Source organism: Pristis pectinata, chromosome 6, assembly GCF_009764475.1.
Source record: "Pristis pectinata isolate sPriPec2 chromosome 6, sPriPec2.1.pri, whole genome shotgun sequence".
Classification (NCBI taxonomy): Eukaryota; Metazoa; Chordata; class Chondrichthyes; order Rhinopristiformes; family Pristidae; genus Pristis; species Pristis pectinata.
Window position 1 is genome coordinate 71156150 of NC_067410.1, and position 12630 is coordinate 71168779.

Consider the following 12630-nt stretch of genomic DNA (forward strand, 5'->3'; position numbering starts at 1 on the left):
CATTTGTCATTCACTAAATACTGACTGTGTGGTTTATGTTAATTTACTCCTTTCAAATGTATAATCCAGCTGAAATTTGCACCTTCCTAGGTTTTATTATATAAACTTGCCAAGTAAACATAAGCAGAAAATTATAAAGGTAATATTAGAAAATTTAATATTAAATTATACCTCCTAACCTTCCACAAGATTAAAAGCTGCAAGTATTTGGTGGAACTATAGTCCCAGTAACATGGCGATTGTCAAGCTCATACACTTTGCTCTCTGGTATTGCCCAGATTTATAGCATTGCAGTACTTTATTGGTTTACAAAGGCTCACCTTGCAGTTCTTCCACCAATACTTTCTCTTCAGCTTAGCAGCACTTGTTTCAAATTGTGATGCTCCAGCCTGAAGGGCATCGGCACGATCATCGAGCTCCGACAGCTTTTGATCTCGTTCAAGAACTTTGTCCACGTTCACTCGCATGATATCCACCACCTAGGAGAATCAGACTGATATTATACATTGCAATTCCTAACTCTAAGTTTTAATCACTTCAAGAAATCCACAGGCAAATGTCTTTCCTTGATTTAAATTTAATATCCTCTGCATTTCCCATTTTGATTGCAAGAGGATATATAGTAAAACTCTGATAATCCATTATCCAACATTTTGGAAATCCTGATAGTTCCCATTCCCACACTCCTTATAAACTCAACAGGGCCTTGTTTCCCCACTCCTTATAGACTCACCAGGGCCTGTTCCCTCACTCCTTATAAGCTTATTGAGGCCTGTTCCCATGCTTTTTGTAAACTTAACAGGTTCCAGGCCCCATAATCCTTATAAATACACTGGGGTCCTGTTTCCAGTGCTCCCTTTAAAGTCACCTGGTTCACTGAAAAGTGCTTTATTCTCCTGTGTAATATCTACAGAATGTGAATTAAAAGTGGGCCAGTGTACTAATAGGAGAGTGTGTGTGTGTGTGTGTGTGTGTGTGTGTGTGTGTGTGTGTGTGTGTGTGTGTGTGTGTGTGTGTGTGTGTGTGTGTGTGTGTGTGTGTGTGTACGCGCGCTATGGGGCAGGCAGTAGGGATGGGGGGCAATTTTCATTGCACCCTGAGTTCTATTGCTAGGTTCATGGTTTGACCACACCTGCCACTATATCACTGAGCTCAGACATCGTTACAAGTTTTATAAGGAGTGTGGTAACAATCCCGGTGAATTTATAAGGAATGTGGGAATGGGCTCCTGGTGAGTTTATAAGCGGGGGAACAGGCCCAAGTGAGTTTATAAGAAATATGAGAACAAGCCCACTAAGTTTATAAGGAGCCAAACTATGTAACCACGATGGAACAGAACTTCACCATTCCTGATGATATAATTGAATCTTTTCTATTCTAGCCCCCAGGTCTGGCAACTACTCTTATCTCAAATGTTCCACCCCATCCATACATTGTCAGGCTATCTGGTGTGCTGTTGGAGGTGCTGACCCACAGATGAGACAATAAACAGAGGCTGCATCTGCCTTCTCAGTGGAAAGTGGAACATCTTGGGGCAGAGGAGTTCAATTGATAATTATTCCTTAACCAACAACAGTACAACAGATTATTGGGTCATTTATCTCATTGCTATTTGCGAGACCTGCTGCATCTCCTACATTGCAGCATTGATCATACCTTTAAAAGCTTTTCATTGGTTATAAGGAAGTTTAGGACACCACCAGGTCATGAAAAACTCTAAGTAAATGAACGTCTTTTTTGCTGATGAAATGGTACTGCACCTCCCAGCATTGTTTTTTGTTCAACAGGTTCCTCGACTGTACAGTCATTTGCCTACTCCTTGCAAGTACAACAGCTGAATGATCCTACCTTTTCACCTCTGGATAACCCACTCTGATATATGTGGGGCTATATATGCCACGCAACCATTGTTGGTGTCTTACTGCATTTGATCAGCTTTGTGGGAGCAGAGAATTCCTGTAGCAGAATTGAGGGGATAGGAACCAGAATAGAAAGTGGATGAGCAAAATGGCATCTTCCCCACACATCTTTAGATACAGAGGCCCAGGAAATGGTTTGGTGGTCACTCCATTGACATCAGGCACAAAAGTCCATAACTAGAAAATTTAATGCTGGGAAAGCTTAAAACTTTATGATTAAGTCTTCAAAACAATGTAAAGGATTAACATTTATCTAAGTGGATTAATATTTGAGTAGCACAAGCAGGGCAAGGGATCATTAGCACAAAGAGTGCTACATTCAATGCTCCCAATTATTTCTTCATACTGGTGAATATTTTCTTCCATTAGTTAGTGCAAACAAAACAAAAAATAGTATAAACATAAACCAGAAAGCGACGACTTCACTACAGACAAACAAAACTAAATACATTCTATTGTTCACCTTTTATGTGTAGGCTTCGATGAAGAACATTTCAAATAGAGAGAGACTTTGGGAGGACAATGTGACAAAAATTTGGTGCCCCAAGGAAATGTGAATATTGAAACAGCTTTGTGTTTGTAATCCATTAGATATGCTTCATATAGAAACAAGCATTTGCAGGTAATTTTAAGATTACAACAGTTTGTAGCAAAATTTATTAGCCTGAAATGTCCTCAAGAAAAAAAGCTGGCAGTTCTACGTGAAATTCCTGGCATTTACTTCTATAACTGTTAGGAAGTTTGGGATACCTGTGCAAGTGTGTGGAAGACCCAAACTTCCTGGCAGATCCTCACCTGTGTCGGTCTGACTGGGCTCTGATGTTGGATTCCTCATTGACTTTAGTGTTGGAGTGCCAGTTTCCTGTGGCTTCACAGTGATTACAATGGGAAATGTGCCCAGTAAACTTGAGCCAATTTAGACCTGGTACAGTTTCAGCAACCCTAATCATTTCAGACAGGGTGAAAGCACATAGCACCCCTTCCCTGGGAAAAAGGCTAAAAACAAGAGGGCAAAGGTTTAAGGAAAGAGGCGAGAGATTTAGAAGGGACATCAGGGGTAGAGCCTTCATGCAAAGTGTGGCGCGTATTTGGAATGAGCCGCCAGTAATAGTGAAGTGGGCACATGAGCAAGATTTAAAAGCCATCTGGATAAGTACTTGGATAGGAGTGGTCTAGAGGGCTATGGGCCAAATGCAGACAGATGGGACTAACTTGCTGGACAACACAGTCAGCATAGACAAGTTGGGCTGAAGGGCCTGCTTCCATGCTGTATGACTCTATGATGGGGAACAGCAGTTAGAGAGAGAGTTTGAGTTTCAGGTAATTTTCATTTTTTTTGTTAGTTGAGTGAATTTAAATGTATTTAATTACTTTTTAGCATTTGCTGGTGTTTTAAAATGTTTCTTTATATAACTTAATATGCTTTAACACCATTCTTAGATTTTAATAATTTTAGAATGTTTATCTTTACAATGTCAGGGTCCATATGCATTCAAATTGCATGACAGCTTTGACAGCTGGTTCAGTCTGGGGCTGTGGCTTAAATGCCTATCAAAGCATTTCTGTGGGACTTATGACCAGGCCAGAGGTGAAATTCATTCACTAGGTTCTATTCTGGGGATCAACTCATGGCATGAATCAGTTTAATAAGCAGGTGAGCAGTAAGTCCCCAGGTCCTTTGCATCTAAAGAAGTGTAGGAAAGATATTGTTTTGCCTGAGTATGGGCTGGGAGTGGGTACTCTCACAACATTGAAGAGGTATCCAGATGAGCACTTGAATTGCTAAGACATAAGAGGCTATGGACCAAGTGCTGGTAAATGGAATTGGTGTCGGTAATTGATGGTCAGCATGGACAAGGTGGGCCAAAGGGTGTGCCTCTATGCATGTGATTCTGTGGCTGATTATTGTCAGTTTCACCAGCTAAGGAGGAAATGTAGGAACATCTGTTGGTCAACAATGAAGAACGCAGGTAATGTTAAGAAAGACTGCACACTCAGGGGAAGGCTTCATTGCTGCATAGGTAATCCTCATTGCATAAATAGTGGGTCACAGGAAACCCGCTTCTCACCTTTATGAGAGATGGAAAGAACATTCAGGATAAAAACAATTTAATTTGTTCATTCCCGAATTTTAGCACAGACCTGTTTTATATTTTGATCCCAAGTCCCATAGTTCTTTTTGAAAGGCAAGACTGAGAATACGTGGAGGGAGGGATGAACTTTTCTCCTGATATGATGAGGTGACCTACTTCTAGGCCGCATTAAAAATTATAGTGTTTAACAACTACTACAAGATCTGTTTTGGTTTATCCTGAACTCTCACACAATGGCACCGCAGCCTCACTTGCAAGGATATGGAAAATTCATTGTACGATATCATGTTATTTCCAAGTAATTGTACAATTTTTCCATTGTCTCAGGTGTACCTTGGGAATGCCCACATTCAAATGATTTCTACAACTTCCTTTTGCTACTTAAGAAAACAATTACCTGAGAATAGCACTTTTATTTATCAAAAAAGATAAGTATATTTCCAAGAAATGTGCACCATATTTTCTATCAGTTTGATCAAATGCCATTGGATATATGCTTTCTTTTCTTGACCCTTACCACAATGGATAGTAAATACCTCATCGACTTGAGCCTGTGTTTGCTGCAGCCTTCTGTTGCTGGTTGTGTTAACTGGTGGGGTTGGTCCTCCATCTCCAGGTGCCCCAGGAGGTCCTCCTGCAGCAGGAGCAGCAGCTTGGCTTGGGGCTGACCTACAAGTCAAAGCAAAGAAAAACTCTTACTGACAAAACAAAACAAAAACTTTTTACTAAGCATATCAAATGTACATTGAAGTCCCACCATTCACACTGTATTACAAAAAAAGTTTTGCATAGTGCAGGATTGGTAAATGTGCGGGGCAAACGAGAAGCCGCAGTGCAGGTTCGAGTAAGAATAAAACTTAGAGAAGACAGAATTATTACAGGCTTCCATGCTGAAATCCGCAATCATCTGGGGATCTGTGCCCCATATTTCTCATAACAAAATAGATTCATCACTGACTTGGCCTGCTGATTTTGGATTTCTAAAAAGCAGATTTCAGTTCTAGAGGTTGACTCCAAAGAGGTCCTCTTCTTTTTAAAAGAGGGATAGGCACTTAGCTCCCTGCATTAATTTGTTTTATTTTGAGAGTCCTATAATTTTTGGAGTTGGAACAAGATTAATGAGAGGGAGAGAAAGAAACAGACAGCAAGAGAGAGAGAAAGGGAGAGAAAGATAGGGGAGGAAGGAGCATATGATATTATTTAAGGCAGTCCAAACAGTTCAAATAAATATAGTGGTGAATAACCAGGCTCATTGGTACTACTTGTAGATTTGCACAAATTTCTGCAGTTCTTCCTATTCTATGGTCTGAGACACAAAAAAACAGATGGAGTCCGATGCTTTTTTGTATTAGCGAATGATAACTTACTGCTAAAACATGTTTAGACATAAATCGACTCAGAGTGGTAAACACCAGTTTATCCAAATCCACATCTGCTATTTTTGTATTAAAAAATCCTGTCCACAAACCTGACTCATCAGATCAGCATTTAGTTACTGGTGGTGGGGTTGAATTGGGACAGATACACACACACATATACTTTCCTCCATGTAAAGAATGTCAGAGGATGATATTTTCTTAAATTTGTGTATTCATGGATGTGGATATCCCTAGCAAGAACAACACTTATTGTCCTTCTTTAATCGCCCCTAACTGAAGGAGGCAGTGCGGAGTAAACCATTTTACTGGGTCTGGAGTCACTTCTGGGCTAGACAACATAAGGATGGCAGATTTCCTTCCCTGGTGGTCATTAGTGACCAGATGGGTTCTTAATGACAAAACAGTAATTATATCATTATTGAGAGTAGGTGTTTCTTTTCAAATTCCTCATTCATTTAATTAGTTGAATTTCAATTCCCCAGCTGTTAAGTGCAATTTGAACTCATGTCACTGTATCAATGCTCCAGAATTTTAGCTGTTAATTTAGTAACTTAACCCCTACATGCATGCACCACCATGATGTAAAACTCATGAAGCCATCATGGAAAAAAGATGAAAATCAAAATAAATCGCTGCAACCTATTGGTTACTCATTTAGCACCAATGAGAATCAATCCCCCCCTCAAAAAGTGCAAAGTGTTACCAACCATCTTTGCAACAGATCGTTAGCCTAGTATGTTAACTCTGAGCACCCCACTCCAGTCCAGAGAGATGCACAATGAATTTCCTTCTGCTCTATCTAACAATGCAGTAAATCTCAATCCCAGAACAATAGCATGAGGCAGGTCTATGCTGGTTTCAAAACCATATCTCAGAAATGTCTTTTCAATTTGTTTCTCCCTTGCAGGCACTGGCACTGATGTCATAATTTCCTCTGTTTCCTCAGGTATAGATCAAATCAAACTGGATCAAAGTGGGATCTTACCACATATCTTAATTTTCATGACTCTCCACAGTGTTCAACCTGTAATATTGCGTCACAACAAAGTATTATTAGTTGCAACTAATTCATTTTGACCAACTAGTGGATTAGTTTTACATTTTCTTCTTTCGATAATATGTAGTTTATAACTAAATCCTATTTCTCCTAATTTATTTACAGGAGACAGGCTTCTCTTAAAATTAACAGAAGTTCAGATGGGATGAATGGTCTGAAGATTGTCTCATGCCCAAATGTCTTTGTAAACTCTTTGGTAGTTTTACTTTAAAAAAAATGAAAAATATTATACTCCAAATGATCATTATAAAGCACACCACTAGAGGACTCTCCAACTTAATAGAAACTCACAATGTGCAGCATGGGAATTAAGAGATGAAAAAACATCTGAGCAAGATTTCAGAAGACAAGACTTGTACAGATTGGTTCACACTTCTTTTAACAATTTTGAATGTTGGTGTAACCATTCCCATTACTGTGGAAAGAAAATAATTTGATTTGTGAATTGCAACTACCATTTGATAAATATCAGAGAGTCAAAATATGAAGCTAAATCTGAGGTCTTTTACTGAAAGAATCGATGGCTCTTCCTTTATATATCCATGTTAGCAGCCACACCGCCTTTCAAGCTATTCCTAATTTTTTTCTGAAACAATCATAGCAATATAAATTACTCCACCAGAGGTCACTCAAACCACAAAGTCAGAACTTTTAATCATTCTTTTTTTTGCTTAAATTCTTCAAGATATGAAAACAATAGTACAGGTAAGCAAATTTCATTTCAAATCATTTTCAACAACTCCATCTAAAGTTGTTACTGGAGAACTGAACAGGAGAACAATTATTTATGTTCACAATCTACGTTGGCTCTTGGTCTATCATCTTAAAATTCCCATCATTCCCTATCTCTGTACCCTCCTTTGGCTTTCCAACCCTGAGATACCTGTCTTCTTATAACTCTGGCATCATGGGGATCTTCTAGTTTTGTTGCTGTGAATTTGTTTACCTAGGCTAGATGCTCTGAAGTTGCCTTCTTAAATCTTCCCTTCCTTTCAGAATCCACCCAGTGTGACCAAACTTCATTCAAGCTAGATTATTCTAGATAGTGTGGGTTTGAAACCTCAGAACAATTGACTTATAATGGGAATGCATGAGTGTGTCTTTATTGTCAGAAATGTTGCTGCTCCACTTTACTGAGGGAATTGCAGAATTAATCAGATGGATATACGACATAAAGTCTCTGTGCCTGAGTAATTACACAAGTCTTCTGAGATTTAAGGGAGCACCTACAGTGTGCAGAGGGTGTCAGCTGACAGGCAAAAGCATAGGACCAACATTATTTAATAGATAACCAGTATAAAATAAAGGTTGATAGCATGTGGTAGCTTTCACTGATAGTTATTTCATCTTGATGACTGCTAGCATTGACTACAAGTGAGAAAGTGCTTCATGACAAATTAGTAAATGGAACTGGCAGTCAAGAAGGCTGATTATTCAAAAGTGTTCTGCCGCTCCTAATGCATGTAGAAGCTTAAAGTTTAATTCTAAATTATTATCTGTAAAAATGCACAGAAGTTGTTTGTACCAAAGGAAGTGAAGATCTTTGGAATGAGTAGGAAGAAAAATTGAAAGCAGGGTGTGAAACAGGTAGCAAGTGAGAATGAGCCACAGTGAATGAGCAGCTGGAGGTGTAATTCATGTGAAGGAAGAGAAGCAGCATCAGGTGTTGATGCAAGTCTGGTCTAGTATCTTTCCAGATTGAATAATCAGGCCAATCTGGAGCCTCCACTGACAATCCACACTTGAAGGTAATGAGGGTCGGAGATATGGCTACATTGTGACACCATCAATTTAGTTGGCCTCTGCTGGCAGCTCAGCCTCTGTAAAATAACCCAATGTTTTCAGAGGTGGTGTCCATCAATGAAGAGGGTATAGATGCCAAAAGAGAACTTGCCTTTCTTCAAACAACTCTAGTGGCTGAGATATTGAAAAGAGTGCAACGTGCAATTGCCAAGTCTTCAAGCAAGCAGCATGTGATAAGTGACTGGGGCACTTTGTTAAGCATTATTGAGTGCATACCTACTCACCTATTACTTCAATGTTCAGTGACCTAGGCTGGCTCATGGTTAAGCAATGCCTTAATTTTAAAATCCTCAACCATGTTTCAGATTCATGGCCATAGTCTGACTTTCTAAAGGCTTCCAGCTCTACAACCCCATGACATACATGCAGCCTTCTAACTCTGACCAACCACTTTTTTTCAAATACGGTCACCCACTGCTGACAGGTGTCTCTGCAGCTACAAAGGCCCTCAGCTCTGGACTTCCCTGCCAAACCATCTTTGCCTCTCCTTCCTCCTTTAAGAGGTTACTTTAAACATATGACATTGACAAGGTTTTTAATCAGCTGGTCGCATAATCCTTATGTAGTTCAGTTGATAATTCTTTTCTGCACAGATTCCTTCTTTCCCATCTCCCACACAATGAATGTTCAATCTTCTTCAAGGACTTTATTAATACTCGAGCTTTAAGGAGGTAAAGCAACAGCAGTGTAGTGCCCCTGCCAATATTTTCATCCCTTCTAATGGGGCAAAAAACCATGCCTCCACGTAATGCCTTTATCCAAGACCACAATGATCACTGTTGTGCTCCAGGTCAGAAACTTGAATTCCAGCAATTAGCTGCTGACTTACTGATCAAAATATTCTCTCATGTAAGTGATGTACTCATGCAAATCCGTATGTTCTAATTTGCCAGCATTTAACTGTCATGCAAAACAACAGGACTATTTCTGTGAATTACTGGGCATGCACAGTGCTTGAAGTGAATACAACAGTTGGACACCGATTTCCTCATTTCCATTTCATTTTCTAGCAAACATCAGACCAACTCTAATGGCGGAAAACTTTGACCATCTGGGCCCCTGTAGTGAATCGTCATCTTTGAACAGTGTTTCTGCTGTGGGCTCAGAGATCAGAAAGCTTTGTTCAGCCATGAAACAGTTGAGCATGTGGCTCAAAGCAACAGTTTTTTTGAGAAGATCCCATTTAGCTATAAAACTTGCTTCATTCAACACTGCACAAAGGAAGCGACAGGCCTTCATTTAACTGCCGGCAGCTGCTCCTTGCTTGTTCCCACCCACTTGGGAATAACTTAAAGGACAGTTACACAAATTTCAGTAGATGCAACAAGGAAACTAATTAGCTGGCTTGGTTATATATTAGAGTGAGACCTTTACAAATCTCCCACTGCATGTGGGTTCCAGCAGTAAACAACAGACGCAGGAGGCAGTCTCACAAAACCGATCCAGTGGAGCTCCACCTACACATTACTTCATGAAAACTGTCACTCCAGATGCTCAAAGCAGCAATGTAGGTAAGGAGAGGAAACCAAGGTGAGATCTTAATCCATTTATGCTAAAGCCCTTTTTGACAAGCAGGCAGCTGAGGTGATGAAACACTCTCAACCCACACAACACCCTTTCCAGGATATGCCATATTCTTCATGATGCCCTAATTACCATGTCAAGGGAATTGCATGTGGCAGTTTGTTTGGATGAATTAATTAACCTGCAAAATATATAAAAACATTTAAAGTATTTCTGCAATTGATCACATTTATTATTAATTCAGCTTTAGTACAAGCCCTATATTCACAACTACACATATACTTCTTTCTCAATTTGCTCAGTCTCCAATTCATTAAGCGCGAATTGTCTTCAGTAACATTTTCCAAATGGCTGATGTTGGAATTCCCAAAGCAATGGACCCACTAACCAGTCGTAATCACACATAAAAGTCTGATTTCTATCACAGATTTTAGTTTAGTGCAAAATAAACCGTAGACAAATGCTGGGTTACCTTTCAATCCAGATGAAGGGTCTCGACCCAAAACGGTGACTGTCCATTTCCCTCTACAGATGCTGCCTGACCCATTGAGTTCCTCTAGCATCTTGTAAGTTGCTCCAGATTCCAGCATCTGCAGTCTCTTGTGTCTCCTCCACCCACTCCATCTACACGCTCCGCCCACCTGTTCCCCTCCCTCCCACCTGTTCCCATCTGCCCTCCCCACCTCTCTCACTTGATTCCATGCTCCACCTTCCTCTCCTATCAGATTCCATTATCTACAATCCTTTGTCTCTTCCATCTATCACTTCCCAGCTTCTATTGCAATATCCACTCTCCCCTCCTCCATCTCCTCCTCACCTGGATCCATCTATCGCTTGCCAGCTCTTGCTCCACTCCTTCCCTTCAACCTTTCAAACTGGCCATCTCCCCTCTATATTCCAGTCCAAATGAAGGGTCTTGACCCGAGATGTCAGCTGTCCATTTCCCTCCATAGATGCTGCCTGACCCACTGAGTTCCTCCAGCACCTTGTTTGTTGCTGTGGGTTATTGCTTGTCTGATGTAGTGGATGTGATAATTATGAAATGGGAGCAATTGGTTAGAATCATAGCTTGCATCTAACAGGCATGGAATGGAGATGAATTTGGAGCAGCAGCCAAATTTGAGAAGGATTCTCCACTTCATTCTCGATTGACAGAGTCAAAGCTTCTTGTAAACTCCAAGGGGCCTTCTACAGTGGTTGATGCTGCTCCCTGTATTTTTCAAGTGCTTGTTTCGTGGTGAAAATAATGTCTATGTTGCCTTCAGATGGACAGAACCCACACTGCATTTGGGAACCAGCTCACTGGCCACTAGGAGGAGGAGTGGTGACATTCCCTGTGGTGGAGAGCAGGGAGTCCCCTCTGTATTTGTTTTCTATGGTGAAGGTGGTGATGACAACAGCATTTCCAAGGTGTTCTGGCTGGTCCTCCTCCTCAAGATGAGGATGATGAGGCTGTGAATTTGTGTCTGAAGTTCCTCTCCACCAAGTTTTAGGTCTCCATCAGAAATGTCTCCTCCAGAGACCTCAATTGGCTTCTTCTAATTTCTTCTTGGTCCGGGGTGGTGGAGAGGCTAGACTGGATATTATGTGGTGAGATGGAGTAAGGAGCCCTAATGTTAATGACAATATCTCTGTTGAGGAGTTCTGAGAAATTTTCCTTTCAGCAGGTGCTGACTACCACCACCACCACCCCCACCTCACCTCTGTCCTTGATGTTTTGATCTGTTTCTGGCATGCAGTAAGATAGTCCCTTCTGTGTTGCACCATTTATGGTCTTGACAGCGTTGATGAGTTCTTACATGTCATAGTCCTTAGCGAGTTGCCTGATCTCCTGCACTCTTTCCAATCACCATCTATTCTACAGTTACAAATTCTTCATAGGACTTTACCCTTTGGGTACCTGTGGAGCTATTTTCTCCCCCCTCGAGGTATGGCAAAAGTTCCAATCCAAGAATGCAGTTAATTAGCTCCTGGATCTCCTGACTGTTCTCATCAAAACAATCCTGGTGTTTTCTGGTAGAGAGACCAAGAGACTCTTCAAAGGTGCTAATAATGGTGGTTTTCAGGGAAGTTCAGCTCCTGTGGACACTCTATGGCTCCTGTTGGCCTGGAGTCACCAAATTGTCAGTGAGCTCTGTCCAACAAGAAGTTTCTTTTGAGGCCCTTGAGACCTTTGATGTTGACTTTCTTTAGAAATATTAGTGTTGTAGCCACAGATTTGGCTTGGTTCAAGATGAACATGGAACAATACAGCACAGGAACAGACCCTTCAGCCCTCGATGTTGTGCTGAACACAATAACAAATTAAACTAAATCTCTTCTGCCTGTACATGACCCATATCCCTCCATCCCCTGCATATTCGTGCGTCTATCTAACAGCCTCTTAAATGCCACTATCGTATCTGCTTCCACCACCACCCCTGGCAGCACTTTCCAGGCACCTACAACTCTGTGTAAAAAAAAAACTTGCCACACATCTCCTTTAAACTTTCCTTACCTTAAAACTCCTTTAAACTCTCACCTTAAATACATGTATTTGAACCTTGTAGCTTCTGGCCTCTGAATGTAAAGCTGCACACATGTCACCCTAAAAAAATGCATGTTTTATTATGTTTGTAAAATTATTTGTGGCAGGAGTCATTTATTTATGAGGCTACTTGGCAATGACAGTTCCAGTTAAAATCTAAATGAGGTATACAGAAGATGCAAGGACAGATGGCTGAAACTGGGATATGAAGCAGAATACAAATCTTGTGCATTGAATGCCACCCAAGAAAATTATTAATTTTCTTTGCCCATTCTGTCCAAACCAATATGAATCACTGAAAAAATTAAATTTGTTATTTACAGTAACA

General features: G+C 40.5%; 1 protein-coding gene across 1 annotated transcript in view; it reads right to left on the reverse strand.

The window, feature by feature from the left end:
- vamp2 (vesicle-associated membrane protein 2) overlaps positions 1 to 12630 on the reverse strand; it is a 92764-nt gene that overhangs the window by 11956 nt on the left and 68178 nt on the right. Inside the window, exons 2-3 of the mRNA XM_052018700.1 lie at positions 4549 to 4681; positions 321 to 479 (exon numbers count right to left, since the gene is read on the reverse strand). Of these exons, the coding sequence (XP_051874660.1) occupies positions 321 to 479; positions 4549 to 4681 (292 nt within the window). The remainder of the gene's footprint in view (positions 1 to 320; positions 480 to 4548; positions 4682 to 12630) is intronic.